The sequence below is a fragment of the Thunnus maccoyii genome, chromosome 1 (genome assembly GCF_910596095.1).
Source record: "Thunnus maccoyii chromosome 1, fThuMac1.1, whole genome shotgun sequence".
In the NCBI taxonomy this organism is placed as follows: Eukaryota; Metazoa; Chordata; class Actinopteri; order Scombriformes; family Scombridae; genus Thunnus; species Thunnus maccoyii.
In genome coordinates, this window is record NC_056533.1 from 17009426 (window position 1) to 17032291 (window position 22866).

The following is a 22866-nucleotide window of genomic DNA, read 5'->3' on the forward strand; positions in this document are numbered from 1 at the left end:
GATTACTGCAGGATATTTAAGATGAACAAATAAGTATACTGTATATCACACAGCAAGTGCCATACTGTCATTTATTGGGATCCACTGACATAGTACAGTAAGAATCAGAGGCTCAGGATTTAGGTATGCATTCCATTAGAATAACATTCATGCCTGATAAAGAATCAGTTCCTTACAGAAACGGCAAGAAACATCACATGGGTGACCTTTCAATTAGTCCTCATCTGGTTTTGTATGTGCAGCATGAGTATAGATTGCAATATGTTATCCTTTGTGCCACTTGTTTTATCTTTCATGACATCTCTGAATAGAAAACAAATTATATGCATTTTCTGTCTGTGTAACCAGAAGTGCTCGAATTTGGCAGAGGGTTTAGATGGTTGTTTTTGCTAGTGTAAACCAGTCTGCAGACTCACTTGTCATGGTGCTTTTCCTTTGTAAAAATGTACAGAAAAATAACCATGAGGCATTGTTAAAATTGTGTTTCTGGATTACCTATGCAAAGCTGTAAGGCAGGCACCCTCTAGATGCATTTTTGCAGGTGAGAAATCCAGTCACCTATCCAGGAGTTGCTACAGAATATGACCACAGGCAACTCATGACAGTGGGCTATTTCTAGCGCTCAGCACTCCATATTCATGTGGTGCATAAAACTGGATCCATAGTAAACATGATGGAGAAGCTACAGCCTTTAAGAAGGATTTTGACCTTTGACGAAAGTTCCTCTGGCGGTGCAACCATCCACTGACAGAAACAGATAAACTGAAACAAAATGAGCTAACAGGTTTGCCATTTTGACATCATTTTGTCACAAACAAGAAGCCTTAAATTAAGTAAGGCCAAAATGATAATCTTTGCATTGCCTTAATTTGCAGCTTCTTTCAACCTCCATCACTCCCTACCGACTTAGCCTCAGATTTATAAGAGCAACAAATGACAGAAAGCAAATCCAGTTGCCTTTGACTTGGGATTTCTAAATAATGATTTAGTCAAATCAAATCTCAGCAGAGAGAAAACTACAGGTTCCTCCTCCTCATGATGTAGGGGTCTTAGTTTCTAAAGTGCCCATTTAAAACCACAAAACACAGCAACCTTTTGTTTTGTCTCACTTCTCTTAATCACAACTTAAATGTACCACCCACACAGATTCTTAAAATTTGTTTTACGTACCCATTCCTGCTGAAGGTAATGCTACCTTAAAAATGCCATGTTGGTAAAACAGCTGCTATACATCATGGTCTTTAAATCACCCCAGTCTATTTAAGAAATACTGCATTCATTCATGTTGACTATAAAGTTTAAAGTGTATGGTGAGGATGATTATATTCCCCCCTTGTTATTATTTTAACAAAATGTAAAAGGTATATCCTGCCCACTGCTGCTAAGGTGACTTGATGGTCCAGTCCCAGGGTCATGACAATCTGGATTCATGAAGCGTTTGAAAAAACATTAAAAAAGGTACAATTTTGTATCTCTTGACAAAAGGAAACAAAAGCTACAGTGTTGTGCCTTTTTTCCTGACAGCAAAGGGCTCATAGTACCAATGTCTTCAGTGCGACTTACGAGGCAAACTGGTCTCAGATCAGCAGCCCTGTTTAAGGATATACTATGAACAGAGAATTATAGCTGGTTCCTCATCAGTTAAACCCGTGGCCCTTTTGGTCAACAAGCCTCATAGGAAATAACAAAATACACAACATAAACAGTAAAACATGCAACACTTTCTGGTTCTTTAAAAACAGGCAAAAAGTATATAAGACAAGCTAATCAAACCACTGGTTATTCATTCAGGAATAGTTTTTGCATTCTCTTCTCCGTTGCTACAGAGTACCTGATGCATGGTCAGTCATTATTTTTTCACAGTTTAAACAAAAATCAATAAAACCGGAAACTCTGTTGCTGAATATTTGATAGACTACTCAACGGTTTGAAGAGAATTTCAAATCACTGAGAATCTGATGTGGAGGTCAAACTTCTGTCACTGAAACATCGAACGGTTTGTTGACATGTCCCAACAGTGAATGATTTCAGACTCACAAGGAAACAAAAACTGGGCAAAAATCACTCCAGAAAATGGTCTCACATAGCTCTCCAAAAAGCCTTGTTTCTTCCAGAAGCCAGCTTTAAAATGTCTTTCTACTTTCTCCACTGATGTGATCCTTTTTGGAGTTACAGCTGGGTGTTGAAGGGGTTTAATGAGCTTCAGGAAACAGAAACCAACATTTTCAAATAAGGTTGATACAAATACCTAACTGCAGATATGAGGACATCATGCCAAAGAAGCAATGCAATTGCTTGAGGTGTAAATGAGAGAAACTTGGGGAGCCTTAGAACATGTTTTTTTTTTGTTTTTTTTTTTTCATTTCAAACATTTTTTTAAACATTAAATCTTTTTGCATTTAAGTCCAGGTTTGACAGGAAGTAGACAGCTGTAGGTGGTAAGTGTGGTCATCCTCAGCCAAAATATGTTGACAGAATGGACAAAGAAATCCTGCCTGAAGAGGAGCAGGAAAAACAATGGAGTGGGTGTCAAAAAGGTTGGAAAAAAAGAGAGGTATAAGATGCATGCCATGCAGTTGTGATGTGTATTTTTGTTGTTGCTGCTGCTGCTGCTGCTGCTGCTGCTGCTTTTCGAGAGCTTCCTTACACCGGTGCCTCTCTTCTTAATCTTTCTTTCTTCTCCTGCTCCTCCTTTTTTACTTCTGCTCCTCGATCTCTCGTTTAACTTCTGCTACATAATGGTGATCCTTCCCGTGAGCCACCTCCATGATGGCCAGTGCCTGGAGACAAAAAAATCAACACTGTTCTAAACCATTTATTACAGAGCCACATACGTCCCAAAGACAATATATTTTTTAATCTTGTGCACAAAAGTTATTATCTTGTTTGTATATTATAACATATTTTGTGTATACAAGATATTTTCTTCAGGACTATGGGAGCCCTGTAATTTAGAGACACCCCAGTCTTTGAAGGATTTTCCTTCAGAACTCATTTGATCAATTCGTCAATCAATGATGTGGTCTGGCCTCAGATCTCTTAACTTCTTTAAATTCAAGTTATTCTGACTGTTGTTGCCTTTTACTGCTCACTTATCTCTTGTTAAATGTTCCTATCCTTATCCTCCTTGGAGTATTAGTTTTTTATCTTAGAGTCCCTCAGTTTGCCTCACATTAATATACCAAATAACCACATGTCTATAAATTTACCTTCTTCAGAGCTTTGACTCCTTGTGTCTTCCTCTCCAGCCCCAAATACAGACGTCCCAGTTTTAGATACATAGACGCCACATTCAGAGAGTAGGCTGGGTAGTGAACACTGCAGAGAGAATATGGTTTATACATCAAGCCAAGCAGTGGATGTGAGAGGAAAGAATATATAATCTATAAAATGAATTTTACATTTGGTTTCGTTGTAGTGCTACAAAAGTTCAGAACATTATTAGGTTGGGAGTCCCCGGCAATGTTACAATATCGCAGATGTGGCTTAGTGTTTTAAACCACAGAGGAAAAACATGTTTAGCAGTATCAAGCTTGAGAGTGCACTAAAGGAACACATTATAATATGTGCTGTATAAGGCATAGTGTTTATATTGTACATACATACAAATTAAGTTGTACTTTGTAAAGCAAAAACCTCCATAAAACATTATGAGCTGCACAACAGTTAAAATAAATGACTAATTAACTAGAGACTAAAGTTTCATGAGAATGAAAAACCTCATCTTTACATGACCTCTGTCAAACTCACAGAGGTCATGTAAAAAGCCTGACTGTGAGGTTAAATTCTTACTCACTGATTGGCACTCAGCTTTATAATCCACCTCTGTATTGCACATGTCCAATAACAGTGCTGCAGTACGATTGATTTACTCATCTTAAGAGCATATGTATCAACTCAAAGTGTATGAGGGCTTCCCTTCTGATCCCTTACAGATCATCAATGTACCTATATGGCTGAATGATCTTCTCTCCATAGCTCATGGCTCCGTCCCAGTCCTGCATGTAGAGACAGACACCCATGGCCTGATACATCATGTGCAGCATGTAGACGTTGGTGTCAGCAAATATAGCGCCCATCTTCTCTTGGCTGAGTTCACACATCTCCAGTAGCTCACTAGGGAGTGCTAGAGAGTCAAGGAATAATGAGACGAGCAACCGAGAGAAAGAGGAGGAGGTGAAACTGACACAGAGGAAATTGAGGGGGTGGTGGAGGAGAAATAAAGTTATAAATCAGAAGAGGATATTCTTGTAGTGTTTGGCTCTCCTGAACTCCTCGATGACATTCTTGGCGTAACGGACCATGGATCGGATTTCCTCTGGCTCTGGTGGAGAACTCAGCTTCCTGATCGCCATTTTTTCTTTGTCCTAGAGAGACAGCAAGAAGTGTAATAAGAAAGGAGCTTTAAGGAGCTTTTGTAAAAAAAAAAAAAAAAAAGGAAAAAAAAGAAAAAGAAAAAAACCCCACAAGGCCACAGAGCTTTTTAACGAAAACAGCTGTACAGTATCAATAGCCGTGTCCCAATTTTATACTAAATACAGATTGTGACCAGGTTTTGAATATATAATGCGTTTTCACTGGAGAAGTAACAAAGTTAAGTACTCACATCTGTCAAGTCTGGACATTACGCCTATTGATATTGCTTGATTTTTAAGTGGGATGCTAATTTATTGTCTCACAAAGAAATGCTCAATAGGAGCTACTCTCAGCTGAAAAATTATTAAACTATTTGCTGAGGCAGCTCCATAAGGATCTCAGAAAAAAAAAATTACATTTTTAAAAACATTAAGTTTTTTCTTTAAGTTTCCAAATGTGAAATTGGCAATGGTTGTGGTTTGCTTGACATCTGTCACCACATGTCTACTGTTATTTTCTGCCCAAACTGTACACTATGAATATTGACATAGAGTATATATAAATTGCATATATATAGTTTGGAATTGAGACACAGCTACTGAGTATGTATGTCTGACAGTGTAAGCTAAATGTAGCACAAAAAACAGAAACATTGGTCCTGTTGTTGGCACAATGAGGACACACCAAGTGTTGTAACTGACATAAATCTGCTACTGATGTTCATCAACAGAGACTGATTCTGATGAAACACTTTCTAGTATATTTCTCAAATCAACTAAGGAAAAAGGTCCCACCAAACCTACAGTCTATATATCGAATAAGTGATTTGAGGAAGAGTTTCAAAAAGATAAGTCACTGGTACCTTAGACTTGGTGGTGCACTCAGTACACTGGCATGTGAAGAAGTAGGAATCTAACAACCTCTCTTTCCTGTCCTCTGTAGGATAGAGCAGGTCTATGTAACTGTTAAAGATCTAAGGAGAGAGGATGAGAGCAGATAAAGAGTAATTATGAAATAAAACATAGTGCATCAATCAAAATAAACAATAGTAGGTAACAGGCATCTGTGCTTCTTTATAATTGTATTTGGTCTAGAAGTATTTTTGTTGCTAGAGGAGTCCAGTTTGCTCACCTCTTCTCCAGGGTTTATCTCTTGCACAGCTCTGACCTCAGCCACTGTGCCGTTATAGGTCACTATGACATTAGGACTACAGCTGTGATTCATCAGTGCTACACTGGAAGGAACAGAAAGAAAAGAAATTAGAGAAAAATCAGTGAAACCAAAGTAGTGATAAAAAGTTCATAGTGATAAACCATTACAGTGAGCAGCTTTATGATGGGTTTATATCTACAGGATGGTTCATGTATATTCTACACTGCCTTTAAAAAGGACTCAGAGACAGACTAAAATAATTCCTCAAATCAGAAGCAGCTGAGATATAAACAGATGAAAATAAATTGTTACATAACTATATGAATAGCAACACTGTACTCAAAACGGTGAGAGGAAAAAGAAAGAGACAGAGGAGGAGGCTGAGTGTGAAGAAAACACAGTGAGAAGAAACGGCTACTTGATCTTATTTTGTAGCATGTTGGCACAAAATACTAAACTAATGAATGGATGGATCATTGAATGATGATGATTTGTTGACATGGACCACTTACTCAGGAAAAACAGCTGAACCCAGATGTGAGAGCTCCTCATCCTCTATGGTAAATCCATTACAGTTAACCTGCAGACACCAAACACAACAGGAGGGACGGAGCAAGAGAGAGGAAGACACAAACAAACAGGTGGAGACAGAGAGCAGTGGAGTTGAGTAATATGATAATACAACTTGCATCACCCTGTACTCTCCTGTGTTGTAACTCTCCCTCCACTGAACAGGAGGAAATCCGGTAGTGAAGATTAAATGTATCAGTGAGATAAGAAGCCAAAGAGGTTGTTTCCTGGAGAGAAAAGGGGAAGACCACACTGACAGAGAGATCAAATTAAATGAGCTAAATGCTGTAGAGTTAAACTGACAGGACCCAGCGGGAGGGGGGTGATATACAGATCCTGTTTCCAATTCCTCATATGTTACTGTGTGTGTGTGTGTGCGTGTGTCTGTAACCAAGTGCAGAACAACTGGTTTTGGTAAGAGAACATGTGTGAACACAGGCATTAAGAATGTAACAATACTCTATTTGTACACTTCGTGTTTGAGAAAGTTCTGTGTATAGATACTTTATATATATGTGTGTGTGACTTGCAATACAATATGTTCTTTTACAGACCATGAAAGGTCAACGCCTGTCTGTGTGACAGCTAAGGTCCACTGACGCTCTACTAACCACCAGAGTACACTCAAAGCAAGATCCTGGATCCTTCTAGGAACCAAACGTTTTTATCAATGGACATAAAACAATCGTTTTGGAAATTAAAAAGGTAATCAATTAGGAGTTTGGGAGGGGCACCTGGGTATAATTTTGCTCCTTTGTTTTTATTGTTTAAATTTATGTTTAAGTTTTTTACCAGTCTTTGTGTTGAGGAGAATTACAGAGTCACAATTCTGCGTTAAAGGATACATGTTTGTAAGTAGCAAATGTGAGAAGTTTATACTGTTCTTGGCATAATTCTGGGATGATCTATTCATTCTTGTTGGAACATCAAGTCATGTCAATTTTATTTATATAGCAGAACAGAAGTTATTTCAGGGCAGTTTTTACATAGAGCAGGTCTAGATCGTACTCTTTAATTTACAGAGACCCAACATTCCCCCCATAAGCAAGCACTTGCCGACAACGCCAAGGAAATATTTCCCTTTAAAACACTTCAAGTCCCTCTCCACTCAAAAATGTGTTTCTCTTCCTGTTCCTTCAATCGGATGTTTGACATTCACTGTGCAGAATGATGCATCTGCTGAGTTTGACACTAGAAGGCTGTTTTCACATTCATCTGCTGAATTGAGAAGGTTTCTATGTGCTCATTGAAAATCTGAGTTTAAGGCATGTACCTACGAGCAGGATTTGTCACATCACAACTAGTTTGGAGCCAATTGTGGTCCAGTATACAATTAACACAAGTGTGGTATGGAAACATGAGTGACTGGAGGAGATGTTTAAATTATTAGGTATCCAGTTTTACCTAAAAGAGACAGTTTAAGTGTTATGTATCCAGATCATCAAAATCACACATTAAAACTTTAAGGTAATTAGTTTGAATGAGAACCTCATTGTGCTTCTACTGGAAAAACCTCTGTGTGGTAACATATGACAGCATAGAGAACACAGGCAGCTGCCTAGGACTTATTCCAACAAGGAGGACCATGGATGATTTTTTCCGACATAAAACCCCCCAGAGACGTGGGGGAGGCAGTGGCTGCATAGTTAGGAATAATCAAACTCCTCAATCATACACAAACACATAAACACACACAAACACAGCAGTACCCAGTTTTGCTGCTGTTGTGGTAATAAGTAGATAAGTCGTAATTATGAAAGCAAACAAACCACACTACAGCTCCACAGAGAACCCATACAGGTCACAGCAACTCTAAAGACACTTCCAAAGAAGCTTTCAACAACCTTTGTGCCAAAGAATCTCCTGGGAGTATGACCATATCTACTGAGAACTAAACAAGGTGTTATCCAATTTTACCTGTGCAAAGAGCTCAGTGAGGGCCTGGTCGCCAGGGAGGTCGCTTATGTGTCTGGAGTAGAAGTGGTGCAGGGCTGCTATATCTGCCTGGTTCATCTCATCCTTCTCACTGTCCATCTTATCTAAATCTGACAGAGGCAATGAAACGGACAGAAATAGAAGAAGAGATAATAAAGAGAGAGATAGGAATGACGAGAGAGAACAAAGACAAAAAGGGACAGAGAGAAAGAAAGAATAAGGTGAGGTGTAATGAACACTGCAGCCTTATGGTGTGTTCGCACCAAACGCGAAGTGAGTTTTACAAGCTGCGACAATACGCACAAAGTCAATGCAAGACACGAATAAATGCGGATTCGCGTCTATTCACGCCGGGCGACGCAAATAACATAAATACACAAAATTCAAGCCATTCACGTATTCATGCAAGTTGAAAACATTCAACTTGAGCAAAAAATTTGCATGTATCATGGGTCTGAACCGGGGATTCAGCTTCAGCTTGCTGACAGACAGATGTTGAGAGCTGGCCAGCTCTGGAGGAGAGAGATGGGGAGCACGTTGGTGCTGCTGCTGCTGCTGATTTCTGGAGGAATAAACACACACCGGACCACCACACCAGTCACACCAGATTCTGCTCTAATCCAGAGCCATTTACCGGCGGGACGAGTGTATTTTTTAAACTTTTGGGATTAAAAAAAAAGATTTATCTTCACTTTCGCTTCTCAACCTTCTCAACCTCACTTAACACTGGAGTTAAGTGATAAAGGGTTGGATAAACATTAAATAAACATTAAATGAATAAAAATCCAGGATTTTATGGACCTTGGGAATTGTTTTTTTTAGTCCTTGTTTCTTCATGTATTTGGCTGGAGATTTTCTTTTTTTTTTTTTTTTTTTTCTTTTTTTCTTATTGTCAACAAATCTCATGTGCAGAGCCAAACCAACAATGAACTGATTCTACTTACAATTATTGTGTGTGTATCCAAAGCCTAATATATCTTATTCCTCTGCCGTAGACCTCCGGTGTTGTCCAAAAACTATTAAAAACACAGCTGCACTGGGTGACATGTTTCTTCGCCGCTGAAGACGAGGGCTACTGTATCTTATTTAGAAACAGCTCCAAAGAATAAAAATACTGATCAAGTTTTCAGTCTCTGGTGAGCAGTTCTTGTACGGCAGATGCCACTGAGTGTGAGCAGGAGTGTGGTTCCATTAACTGTGCTTAGTTAGCTTGTTGGCCTTCATATCGCAACCTCTTGACTTTGTGTTACATTGTAAATTTCTCAAAGAACTTCAGGACAAAGTCAAGATCCAGTGTTCCCGCTCATGCTCAGTGGCATCTGCCATACAAGGAACATCTCTGCTGAGAGTGACAATCTTATCCCTGTTATTACTCTTTGGAGCCATTTCTTAAACTACCATGACCATACTCTTCGTGTTTTTAATAGTTTCCATTAATACAATAATAAAGGTCTACGGCACAAAGGAATAAGATATATCAGGCTTTGGATACACACACAATACTTGTAAGTAAGATCAGTTCATTGTTGGTTTGGCTCTGCACAAGAGATTTGTTGACAATAAGAAAAATATAAAAAATTGCAAGCCAAATCCATCACATCACATGGCTCCATAGTAGAAGTACTCAGTGTTAATATGTCACATGTTATTGTCAATCACATACTCCCACACAGGTGGCAGCAAGCAGCTGCTGGCCACTGACTCGCTTTGTGTGCATGAGAGACAGGTGTGAAGGGTAATTCTGTGACAATCCTGATGACACATCTGAGCCTGCAACAACAGCTAAGGCTAAATGTTAATACCAAATGGAGCAGAGAAAACAGCATGTGGGTGCTTAAATGAAACACAATCTTGTTTTTGTGCGTTTTGTGGCAAATTTGCTCTTTTATCATCAACTTTCAGTGTACGATCAGGACCATTCGTAGCAGTTTCACCAGTGTTTTCAGACCTTGATCTTTATATGACTCATGTAGCGCACATGCTATAACAGTTAATTATTATTATCATCATCAGGGAAAAATGCTGTAAATGATCTTGCTGAACACCTTGCTAAAGGGCATATTGGCAGCAGTTTTGAGGGAGAGAACATGAAATTACAGCACACAGAGGCTTGGGATTTAAGTCCCAGTGCTGCGCAGACTTGGAGTGAATGAAAGAGACAGAACCAGGACTGGAGGCGACAGCGGGGCTATTAATAGACACACCACTAAAACTGCAGAGACACAGAAAGATTGCACACACACACCACACTATGTAACTAAAAGTGCACCAATATGTAACTAAACACACTCGCTCATGTATTCATACACACACACAGCTACTTACGGGCTTCAAACTCTTTGAGCAGTAGCAGTCTTTCTGAAGGGGTGCGCTCTGTTGTGACTTTCTGCAACATGAGACACAAGACATGACATTATTTTAGTCAGACAAATAGAAACAGGAGAAGTTTAACAAAATATAAAATAACCTAATTTTCCCTTCTCACTGAACTGCTTTATTAGAGCAAATGGTTTTGTTAAAGACTTTATTGTCATTAAAACACTAAATGCAACAATGTCGGCTTCAGGAACTTTGACATTTATTAGGACCAAAACTTTCATCTAAACAAATTAAAACACAACAAGGCTACATTAACATAATAGGCCTTTAGTTCACTCTAGACTGACTTTTTAGATGGTCGTTAAGTGTTTAACGTGGCCAAAGATGATGAAGTCTCAACAGGTCACCCTTCTGAATGCAACCACACATGCAATAAATGAAAAGCAAAGATATGAAAAGCTTCACACTCACAGGACACTTCTCATGCAAAGGTATACAAATGAAACTCAGTCATTCATCGCAGCTTCAGCACCTCACTGCTTAGTTTATTATATAAAATACAGTCCGGCTCATAAAATTATCTTATCGTGCCTCAGCCACTTATTTTATTTGCGTCTTTATCGTCCCTAAAGTTTGTTTAAAGACTTGCGTTGACTTTGCAACCACATTCTCCTGTGGCTCCGATGAGCCTTCAGTTATTATGCTTCTGAATATGGGCTGCTCTTTTTTCAGTCTCATTGCGCTTTTAATAGCAGGAAACTCACAGTAATAATATTACAGATTGCTCCGTTCCATTTAGACGTGCCAATGAACTGACCACAGCAGCCAGCAGAAAGCGTTCACAATACCTGCCTCCTAGAAGCAGCACGCCTACGTAAAATGCAGCCATTGTTCATGTTATTAGTTACACCTGTGTGTGAAGATATATTGTGTAATCTACTCAGGGTAATTATGGTTTGGAACATTATAGGTTTCATTTCTAATTCGGTTGGGATCTTACACTTCAATTCGAGTTGAGTTCAACTTCTTTTTAATGCACATCTACAGTTGTTTATGTTGCTTTATTTTAGGTACAGTTTTTTACATTGTTATATGCATTTCTACAATCTGATAAGATAAAAATGTACTTTCTTTGATTTTTATGCATTTCAAGTCTTATACACAATACTAAGATTTGTGTATAAGGATGATGTCATATATCTTGCATCATTTTTTTTACTTATTCTGTATTATATCAATGATTTTTCATCTCTTTGTTAACTTTTTTTGCTGTTCTTTTTATTGTTTAATATTCTGTGGCCTTTAACATGTTGAACTGCTGCATTAACATAGATTTGAAACAATAAGTGGATTAAAAGATTTGTTGATTTTTATTTCTTCTAGTGGTTCTTATTTCTCTTACCTGTTTCATGATGATTCTGGCCACCAGTCTGACGGTCTCTGATGGACACCAGTTCTCCCCATAAGCACACATGGCTATACACTCCCCTTTATGCATGGGCCAATCACCTCTCTGTACACACACGCGCACACACACAGAAGAAGACAGAAATAACAAATTAGCAATCCTCATTTATTTAAGCAAGTAATCCCATTCAACAGATAATATATGAAACTACAGTGTCAGAAAAGACACAGAGAGCAAGAAGGTGAGAAAATCTGATGAATGATTTCATTAAAAACAAAGTAAATCATCCATAAATTATTAGCTGAAGCACATGCATCTCTCGCTCTTTCTCTACACACACACATACAAAACTCCTCACTTTTACTGCAGTGCACTTTGTGCATTTTGTACCATGAAACTAAAACTAGACAGAGGGAGAGGGAGAGGGAGGACAGAAAAGATCGTCATAGCAACTGCAGTCTGAGCATGCGGTCTCTCTCTCTGGATGCTGCCTGCCTGAAGCTCTGCTTAAGTGGTTTTCAGTGTGTGGTCCAAGGTCCCAAGGTGGGTCACAAAAACCTTAAAATTGGTTCCTTAAATTACTTTGAGGTGGTAGCGAGAAAAATACTCATCTTTTGACACCAATAATAATATAATGGTCTGGTTTCTGCCTGTCCTATATACAGTAGAAATACATAATAATAATAATAATAATAATAATAATAATAATAATAATAATAATAATAATAGGGTGAAAAAAGATGACAAGTGAAGCCAGATATTTTAAAAATTTTAAAAATTACTTATTCAGTGCCTCATAAGGATAAGATTTTAAAAAATGTAAAAAATCTGTACTTCCAATGCCGTGTTTCCAGTCAAATGAATTCATGGTCAGTTCATTTAGTCAATTTTGGAAAGGGCCACATATGAAAAATGGAAGCAGACGTGAATTCACACACTCTTACCTGGCAGTCAACGTTGCAGTAGTAGGCCTGCTTACATTTTCCGCACTTAAAAAGGTCCTCTTTCCTGTAATGACACGAAGACACACAAGGTGTTAGTCCACTGCAACTGTGATGAGGGGGCGGCTGTGACATTTTGACAGTAGAATTTAACTGAATTAAACTATATGAAATCACACTGTGTACATTTTGATCTACTGACACAACTTTACCTGCTGGCTTTTAGTGGGTGGACCTTGAAAATGTTTGCTTGCTTTACATTGTTCTCTTCCCACGACATTTAGATACAGCACATCGCATATTTATTGTTTGACTGATGTTGAATGAGATGAGACACACAAGTCCACAACACCTCAGCTCAAACACCAGCTGCCAAAACTGCAGTTTTATTCATAAGAGTAACCTGGGCATTAGATTAAGGACTTCCAATAAAATCCTTAAATCATTCCTTTAATCATTTCCAGTCCATTTTCATACAGAGTGGATCTTTTTGTAAAACACAAGTGATTACAGATCACTGTGTGATAACTTGGACAGAGTGTTTCTGACTGTATCAGAGCAACTATACACACAGACACACACATCCAAATGCACACATGCACCCCTGGCCTTCTCATCTCTTGGCTCCTCCTCTCTTAGGACACATGGACACCTATATTTAGCACCCTAACCTTTTACTGCTCGACAAACCGGGACGCATGTGTGTGTGCGCATGGTACGAAAGTGTGTGTGGCTGAGTGTGTGACAAAAAGGGAGAGAGATAGAGTTAATTCAACTTAAAAGAGTGTCATAGTGGCATCAGATCTCAAAAAGAGAAGTTGACAAGTTGAAATTTAACCCTTCTTTATGTGTCCGACACCGTATACCTACACACACCCCCCACAGATGTCAGTACTCTCTGAATCGTGTAGGCCGGCCTTCCTCACCACTCCAAACCCTGCACCTCTACTCTAGTGATGCAAGCATTGGCTGAAAGTCATGTTGTAGTCCCCCTTCATTATATGAATGAGTGTAACCCAAGAAATCATGCTGTAATTCCTTTTATACTGCTTGGCCTGTAAGTGCATGACAGCAGTCCAGTCTGCCTATGAGGAACAGAGAGTACTCACATGTACAATAGTGCAATATGTCAGACTAAAGACTTAAAGAAAAGGCTGAAAAGTGCTCCTTTAACTCAGCATCCTACCTGTAAGTACTGGTAGCCTAGTTTGACTAAGTAGCAGCATAATTATAGTATCATTAAGGCTACAAGAAGGCAAGCATTTTGGTTTTCAAAATCAGCTCTAAAATATGCTGTACGTGCATATTTGTATGTATGTTAGTCTCTCTCGACTCTGCAGTGCTACAATTTGCTGCAGTGTCAAGTCAGGTGAGCTGTTTCACCGCACTGACCCATTTCCAGCTAAAGTAGGTGTCCAGAGGTTTAAAAGCTAACCTAGCAAGGTAGTAAATGAGGTTAGCCAGCGGTGAAGTGGACAGCTGACAGTAAATAAAAGCCACCAGCCTGAAAGCTAAATGTTACTCAGGTGTTTTTTCTCGGCTGTTTCAGAGAGGTGAGGTTGCTGTGTTGTTACCTGGTGAAGCAGTGTTCACAGTGAGCCCCCCTCTCATTCACTGTCAACACGTAGGAGTAAGCAGGACAGGCGAACACCAGCTCCCCCACCGCGAAGTGCCTCACCGCCTGCAGACCTCTGCCTCTTTCCGGGCTCAGAAACCTCTCTGTTCCCTCTATACCTTCGTTCTTCATGGTGATGGATTTTTCTTTCTCTGTTTTCGGTTCTTCGGTTAGATACAGTCGACCACCACCTGTGTCTGCTGAGTGCACTAATCAGCTTCTGCCTGAGCTTCTTCTTCCTCTCCGGTCCTCTGTGTGTCCGGTGCTGCTGTCAGCGCCCCCTGTTGGAGGAGCACCGGAGCTGTCCGCCACCAAATAAACACAAAATGTATAAACCAACCCTTACAGTACATACTGTTCAGGGACCCATTTTTACATTAGAGAGCAGTAAAAACACCATAAACACTTTTTTCTTTTAGCCTGAAATTGTATGACTTCTCCTAATGTGACCAAGAATACACAGAAATAGGAATATTTCAACTTTTTTTTAAAAAAAAAATTGTGAAGCTGTTTCACATTTTTTGAGAGTGTTTCACCGATATTTACTAAAAAAATTTAAAAATTACCATTCAAAAATATTGCTGCATTCTTCACATTTAATATAATTCACTGAAATCGTTTTCTTCTCCTGTTTTATGTGACATTGGGCCATTATATAGTGTGATTGTAAATGTTTTTTCTCCATAAGCAAAAAGTGTAAAAAACTAAAGAATAAACTCTCTCTGCTCTCTGAAAACTTCATTAAGGATTTATCACACATTTATCTGTGACTGTTGGGGTATTTATGAATGATTTGTGGTTCAGAAAGAGAGAGAGACAAATTATGAGGCGATACTGTGATGGGTCAGAATATGACAAAGGTGATTCTTCAAACACCTTTGTGATGAACTAGAACATCAATTACAAGCCAGGCCTTATCCCCTAACATCAATGCTTATCCTCACTAATACTGTTTTGGCTGAATGGAAGCAAATCCCTGCAGGTTCTGAAATCTTGTGCCAAGACCTTCACAGAAGAATGAAGGCTGCTATAGCTGCATAATAATAATTATAGTTTTGAAATGAGATGTTCAAAGAGAGCAGTATCCATATTTTTTTTTTCATGTTGAGAAGAACAAAATTAGTTAATACTGAACCATGGGCATCCTTGTTGGTAAAAAATATAACAGGCCTAAAACATAAAATTGCCTCAAATGTTTAGATGCAAAACAGTGTGACAGATATAAACATGGTAAATCAATATCTTTCATCTAGCCTATATATGTACGTAACCTCTGTAAAAGTGTTTTTGCATTATAACTGTGTCACTTGGAGCCACCTACTTTAGCAATATTGCTTTTGTCTTCCTGTAATGATAAATATTACCTTTTTGCAATGTGTTGAAATTTCATGCTTGGTTTATCTTGGGGCAGCTCTCTAGCCAGAAGAAAGTGAGATGAGTCACTACAGAAAATATATACAATGCACCTTATCAAGTCTACAGTATGCTGCCATGTAATGGATGTAGATGATTTGTGAAAATTAAAACCTGTAATCTATTTTTCTTTACCAATGGACTCATTAACATAAAGGAATTTTGTAGCAGAAGGATGATTTTATGAGGTGCATATACAAAGGTCCAGATGCATGGCTGCATGACTGTGAAAACAAACCAACAGAAATGTCTATATACTGTATATCTGGGTGTGTCTGTGTGACTGAAATATATTTATTCATTACCATGAACCACTGAAGCAAAATACTTCACACTGTTGTAGTTTATATATATAAATGCATTTATTTAAGTTAATAATTTCTCCTCATTCAAAGTTGAATTTCTGCAGTATCTATAAAACAGGGAACAGTTAGAAGCGCTGTACAGTCTGACAACAAAACTAGGAACCTGCGGCTGAGTACACTGTGTAGATACAGACAGGTGACAAATTAAAGGGAAAACCAACATAAAGTGTCTTAGTAAGGTGTTGGGCCACCACATGCTAAAAGAACAGTTTCAATGCACCTCAGCATTGATTCTACAAGTATCTGAAAACCATTCTTACAAAAGATATTCCCTCATTTGGTGTTTTGATGATGGTAGTGGAGAGCGCTGTCTAACACGTTGGTCCAGAATCTCCCACAGGTATAGGGTTGAGATCTGGTGACTACGAAGGCCATAGCATATGATTCACATCATTTTTACACTCATCAAACCATTCAGTGACCCTTTGTGACCTCTGAATTGGTGCATTGTTATCCTAGAAGAGACCCCTCCCATCGGGATAGAAATGTTTCATCATAGGATGAAGGTGATCACTCAAAACAACTTTGTATTGATTTGCAGTGACCCTTCCCTCTAAGGGGACAAGTGGGCCCAAACCAGGCCAGCAAAATGCCCCCCATAGCATGACAGAGCCACTAGATCCCCTCACTGTAGTGGTCAAACATTCAGGCCTGTACCGTTCTCTTGGTGAACGCCACACATGCACTCATCCACTTGTTGAGAATATGGTGAAGGATGACTCATCTGACCATATCACTTTTATCCACATCTCTGTAGACCAGTTTGGTTTTTGCACCACTGAACTCTCAAATGTGCATTCGCTTTCATAGTGAGGGGTTTATCCACTGCAACCCTACTATAACATCCCTCTCTATGTAATCATTGATGGACTGTTTTTGTTGACAATCTGATCAAGTCCTGCATTGACATTATCAGTCACCTGAGGAAGAGTTGCTCTTCTGTTTTTCCTTACATATCACACTAATGCACAAGCATCACAGTCATCAAATGCGCGCTGTGGACCACAATTTAAACCGTTTACTGACGTCTTTCCCACAGATCTCAATGCAGATGTCACTTTAGTCACTGTTCTTATTGAAACACCAACCAGTTGAACAGTCTGTGTGACTGATGCCATTCATGCCCCAACAATGACCCATCTTTCAAAGTCACTTAGATATTTTATATCAACTGGGCCCGCTCAGCATATTATACATGCCACAGAGCATGATGGGATGTTAATTGCCCCATCCAGTACACCTGTGTGGAAGCATCTGTATTTGTTATGTTTCTCCACTCATTTACTCAGGTTTTTCCTTTGTCACCCATCTGTATGTACATACTGTACACACTGATGTAGGTATATACAAAAATATACACTTTTACATGTGTGCCCCCTCATGCCATAATCAGCCCCTCCAACCCCCCACCTCAATCAAGCCACATTCCTCTTCAAAAACACATTAGTTCATGTCCCTCCCTACCGATTATTGTTTCATCTGTTATAATTGGTCATTATTGGTTCATGAGACTTGTTTAGTATATTGTCTATGTGTATGTTAGGCCCATCTTATTCCCTGACTCACATATACACTGTTACAGTCACTCGTAGCAAAAGATGAAGCTGAGCTTAAACAGTCCTGAGCTGGATGTCTCAGCAGGGCTTTTCACATATCTGAGAGGGTCCTCTTCTGTAAATCCAAAAAGGATTTGAGGTGGGCTGAGAAGGGAAGATGCCCCTCTTGTTAGGACAAAACATGACATAACTCTTCACCCTGTTTAAGAGAAAAGATGAGCGAACACAAAGCTCCACCTTTACATCTCCTCTCTTAAATTCCATCAAATGAGTGTTTACCTCCAAAACACAGTGAGTATGAATGAAGTCCTACCGGCACAGTGTGGAAGATGCTCTTGTTCACTGACTGGTTTTCAGTTATACACCCCATTTTATAGCTAATTAAGATTGGTTCTGCATCCTCAATTTTGTCTGAACAGACACATTTTGCAAACATTTGGATGTGTTACATTTGTCACAAATGTAAATACATTAAATCAGGAGTCTGGGAGCTTTTTTCTCCTGGTCCATTATAAAACTGACACCAGATCAGCAGCTAAGAGCCACCCTCCACCTGGCCTTTCCTACAGGTTGAACTGAGACTAGAAGGAACAATGAAATATACAACATACTGTACGCAATGTGCACTCAACACAGGACTCATCCTGCGCGACTCGTCCTGTATTTCCAAAGACTTTTACCCCTTCTCATTCTTCCTCATACAGAAAAAGCAGGAAGGGACTTTGGCACATTGTGCTAAAGATGTAAACATTTAATCATCCAATCAAAATCAGGTGCTGGACTACTTAATTATTACAGTCATTATCATCTGTGTATAACATAAAAATAATAGAAAATAAAATAGCAAACTTTTCATCTTCACAAGAATAAGACTGGTTCAAAAAGAAAAGGCTTTAAACAACATATCTGAACCATAGTAGCAGACAGTGTTGCCATGGTCACTCAGGTGTGTGCAGTTTGGTTCAAAAGCCTGTTCTGTGGCGTAAAAAGGCTTTTTTTTCCAGCCCGGCCACATTAGCAGGGCTGAATTAACAGTTTATAAAACAAAAGAAAGAACCAAACACAAAGAGAATGCAAAGAAAAAAGTTTGAAACTCTGGTGGGGTGCATCATAAGTTTACAACCTTGAGTCCTTTTTTCTTTCCTTTTCTGGTTCTCTAATTGTTACCACCAAAATAAGCAACAGTAGAGGGCGCTACACACCACTACAAACCTTTACGGACATGTTTGGTGAACCAGATGCTTTGAATGAAAATTTAATTCGAAAATGAAGACGTCCTAGAACTTACATAAATACTTTAGAGTTGTTGTGGTCACACCACACGACTGGAAGTCGGTAAAATGACACCAACTTATGAGTGTCCTGTATTTATTTATCTAGCCCATGACCAGATTGAGACATGACAGATTCTTCTCGTACTAGTGAGGGAGATGTGAATGAACAACTATTAAAAACAATACTACCTGCACCCAAACTATCCCAGATAATACAATAACTCTCCTTGTGTGAAAAGATGGAAGCATTCCTGCACACACATGTAAAATACACCTTTTGCTTTCATTTTTAAACTGTCTTTTGTTTCAGCCAGTTTGAAGGATTCGGGTTACATGTGTGCTGCATCGTGTAGCGGTCCAGGGGAAATGTGAATCAGGAGGCTGCCATCTTCACACACTTGGTCCACTAGAATGATGGACTGAGTGTCTGTCTTTTAGTGTTGTGTACTCTACCTGTGATTTGACTGTTAGGTCACACTGGCTGCACAATCAACTTAAATTCCAACCAACTCATCAACATTTACAATTATTGTTTTGCAACATTCTTTAGAAATTAAGACAAATAAAAAGAACTTTCATTCTCTTGAGCACTTTCAAAACACCTTTTCCAGTATTTGAACCCTAAATCAGATTTGGGCCTTTGAGTCTGGTCACCATGGCAACACACAACTTTCCTCACATCTACGCTCGCCTACGGGCGAGTCCCACTCTGGCCTCATACCCGCGGGTCCTGTGCCTCGCAGCACAATGCAGCAACCTATCAAGTCACAGGATAGGCTTTTCAACCAGCTGCAGTTTCAGCCGACCTTCTCAACTCATTTCACTTCGCTTACAGTTGGATGAATGTATAAGACAAGGCATTCAAAGGAACAAAATGGCAGAAAACAAGAAAACTGACAGCACAGCAAACATGAGCAGCTGTCTTTGTCAGATTTGATAGCTCAGTAAAAGTAAAAAAAAAAAAATCTATGGAACATTTATAAGAATGTGAGTGTGTGTTTGTGAGAGAGAGAGAGAGAGGAGAAAAGGAATATTTGACATTAAAGAACACTTGAGGCAGCAAATTCTTTCTAGAGTCAACTAGAAAATAGAGGATGTGATTTTTAGGCAATTTCTGTAACACAGTATATCTGTTCAGAGATGTTCGTGTTAATGTAGTTGCCTCAAAGCTGCCAAGTGATGAGTCGCCTCAAATTTAATCAAAATCAATTTCCCCAAACTCCACTGTCATTACTCATCAATGACTAACAGAAACGGTGTATAATAGCAGTGAATATGAACTGATGATGAAGACCAGGAGAGGCTGGTGGTGTATAAGTTACACAACAAGCATCAAGTAGACTTGAAAACAGATACATGTACCGTAAATGGTGTCAGTAACACTATCAAGTAACATGAAACTAAGAAGTGGCACAATGCTGTTTGGTGACATCCAGTTTGAAGAATACATTACAAAACATAAATGAGAGTGTTGTTCCGCTGAAGAAAAGTCGTTCGCCAAAATAACCCCAAGAAAAGTGTTCATATTTGTACTTTGTATCAGCAAAAGCTGAACAGTCCTGCTTGTGTAGTCAGAAAAGCCTGCGCACGTCAAGCAGAAATAGTACAAACTGTAAAACCTTGTTTATTGCAGTTTAAAACTTCTGAACAGATGGCTTGTCTAACAGGCACAATGAACAAAGAAAATATGTTGATGCAAAACAACACTGGCTGAGTCAAACTGCAGGACCTTGTTGGCGATACTTGCAGCTAGAAAAAACTCTTCAGTATGTATGTGCGTGCACATTTCATACAGTTTGACTGGTCAGGACTTTTTAAACGAGACTTTTCTGCATGAGATCTATTCTACATCCTAACCAATACTTGATTTTTGAGGCAGATACCGATATCAATATCTGAGAGTTTAAATACTCTCTTCATACAATTCTCTTATATATTTTTTTGTTTTTAAAAGAATCAAAGAATTGTGACTGAGACCAAGCAGTACATTTTATAGCATGAAAATCAATTCATCATTGAATTCAGCATCAATCATTGTCATTGCTGTCTGATATATTAATGGTAACGGTTTCTAAATTACCTAAAACTTTTTTTGGCATTTCTGTACAACTCTTGTTATTTACTACTTATTACATACTGTCTGCAATAAGCTAATAACGGTCAATCTCTGATCTGTTCACAAGCTGAAATAAGCAAGGTTTTACTTTGTTACAGCTCCTCCTTATTATTCCTCACATTAGCCACATATGAACACTCGTTTGTCCTTCTACTGCCAGCCCAGTGCAGGCAGGGATGTTAAAAAGTGGGAAAACAACCATCTCACTCATGTTTATGGTAACAGAACTGTAAAAGATGTGGCATCTCATGGTGGTGATATTATAAATGTCACGATTATCTGTTTGCAGCCAACACCTGTTAGCTATAGAGAAGAAGCTGCAACATGAAACTCCTAAAATCCAGTTTGGGTGTGATTATAAGACAGTAACCCTCCTATAATGGCAATACAGACAGAGAAGATGTATGAACTGAACCAGTAAAGAAAATACATCTACTCGCTCCTCTGGTATTCCTGAAACACTAAACAAGTCCTGTTGAAATTTGGTTCAATTTTTCTTTTTTTTTTTTTTCTTTCTGTGTATTGTTTCTTTAGAGACATAATGGTGTGGAAGCGAGGATGCTGCAGCAGCCAGTGCTACAGCCTGAAGACAAACAGTCAATCCTCAGGGTGGGCTTCGAGACACTCCCGCAGTTCCTCAGGAACTCCGCTTCCCAGGTCAAACTGGAGTCAGGCCCGAGCGCCAACAGGGAATCTCCTCCTTATTAACCCCTTCCCCTCCCCAAGTGCAGAGACTTCAGACCCAATTTGTAGGAAAAAAAAAAAAACTGTAGAGAAAAACCAAGCAGAACACAGCATCTTTCTCTCCACCTCCTCTCTCTTCTCTGTTGATCCTGTAAACCAATGAGATTAAACGAGAGGAAAAGCTCGGGGAATAGAGTCCTTTTCTTCCGTTTACGACACTCTAAACAACCAAACCTCACAGAAACCACAACCTGAAGCCTCCGTCTGCCTTTGCAGGCTCTAGCTCAGTGTGGAAAAACAACAATGAGAGAGCAACGGAGAGTTGTGACAACATCCGATTCTTTCAAGAACAACAACAATAACAAAAAAAAAGCTCCTGCAAACTTCCACAGAGAATTAACAGTAAGAAATAAAAAATATTAATAAGAAAATAAAATAATTACAAAGTAAAAACATCAAAGAGTTCTATTTCACCAGCATTAAAGAAAGTATAAGAGAGAAAAAATAAAGATTTCACACATCATTTGCCTCTGGAACCATCAATGAAAAAACACTGAGGTATGTAGTTTGGATGGAAAGCCTCTTCATCGCTTTTATCCTCATCATGATCATCACCATCACCATCCAGCCACCAAATACAGTCAGTTTCCTGTTAACGCCATTATGGTCTACAAGCCCCTCCCCCAGTGGGCGTGGCTCTTTGTTTTTTTTCAGGGAGGGGTGAGGTGGGGGAGAGGGGTATAGACATGACTGGCTGCACCTCTGACTGAGGAGGAGGAGGAGGAGGAGGAGGAGCAAGAAGGATCGATTTATCCGTCAAGTTTGTCTTTCTCCTCGAGTCTACATCCATCTTCTTAACCGTGTCTCAGAGTCTGTTGGTGTCTCTATCCATTGTCCAACTCTTCCCGGGGTCTGCAGCGCCCCCTATGATTGTAAATTGAGGGTGAACTTCCACTGTTGGTTGAGGCTGGGGCTGCAGACCTCCACAGTGAGTCCACCCATCCTGGCACTGCGGCTGTCCAGACAGAGGTTACTGCCCACATGACGAAGCTTTGAGTTGGACTCAATCTGCTCCCATTTCTGGTGAGACAGGACATAAATATGATAATTACCGTGAAAGCGAAAAATACACCAGATGCGGTCTTGTTTTGCTCTCATTTAA

The 22866-nt window shown here is 39.3% G+C and overlaps 2 protein-coding genes across 7 annotated transcripts in view; both read right to left on the minus strand.

Moving 5' to 3' along the window:
- Positions 1-57: 57 nt before the first annotated feature.
- On the minus strand, positions 58-14551 carry smyd2a (SET and MYND domain containing 2a). Of its 2 annotated transcripts, XM_042418399.1 has the most exons (13): positions 14256-14551; positions 12685-12748; positions 11735-11845; positions 10339-10399; positions 7996-8123; positions 6021-6088; positions 5488-5590; positions 5219-5329; positions 4247-4367; positions 3949-4123; positions 3210-3318; positions 2648-2780; positions 58-2495 (listed from the first exon to the last, which is right to left on the minus strand). In XM_042418399.1, the coding sequence occupies exons 1-12, from the start codon at positions 14426-14428 to the stop codon at positions 2697-2699; spliced, it is 1308 nt and encodes a 435-aa protein (XP_042274333.1). In that variant the 5' UTR covers positions 14429-14551; the 3' UTR covers positions 58-2495; positions 2648-2696. The 2 variants fall into 2 exon arrangements, with proteins under 2 accessions (XP_042274333.1, XP_042274324.1); XM_042418390.1 differs by having other exon boundaries at positions 1455-2780.
- Positions 14552-18360: 3809 nt separating this feature from the next.
- The window catches only part of galnt2 (UDP-N-acetyl-alpha-D-galactosamine:polypeptide N-acetylgalactosaminyltransferase 2), a 59744-nt gene continuing 55238 nt past the window's right edge, over positions 18361-22866 (minus strand). For all 5 annotated transcript variants that reach the window (XM_042408869.1, XM_042408859.1, XM_042408877.1 and 2 more), the window contains one exon: positions 18361-22784. In XM_042408869.1, coding sequence (XP_042264803.1) covers positions 22629-22784 — 156 coding nt within the window. In that variant the 3' untranslated portion in view covers positions 18361-22628. The remainder of the gene's footprint in view (positions 22785-22866) is intronic.

Excerpts from the sequence above, each read along its gene's own strand:
- smyd2a (XM_042418399.1), bottom strand. The coding sequence starts at position 14,428 with ATGAAGAACGAAGGTATAGAGGGAACAGAGAGGTTTCTGAGCCCGGAA. Across the intron at positions 6,089-7,995 it reads TCACTGAGCTCTTTGCACAG|GTTAACTGTAATGGATTTAC; the intron begins GTAAAATTGGAT and ends TGGTGTCTGCAG. Across the intron at positions 3,319-3,948 it reads AAGATCATTCAGCCATATAG|TGTTCACTACCCAGCCTACT; the intron begins GTACATTGATGA and ends TTCTCTCTGCAG.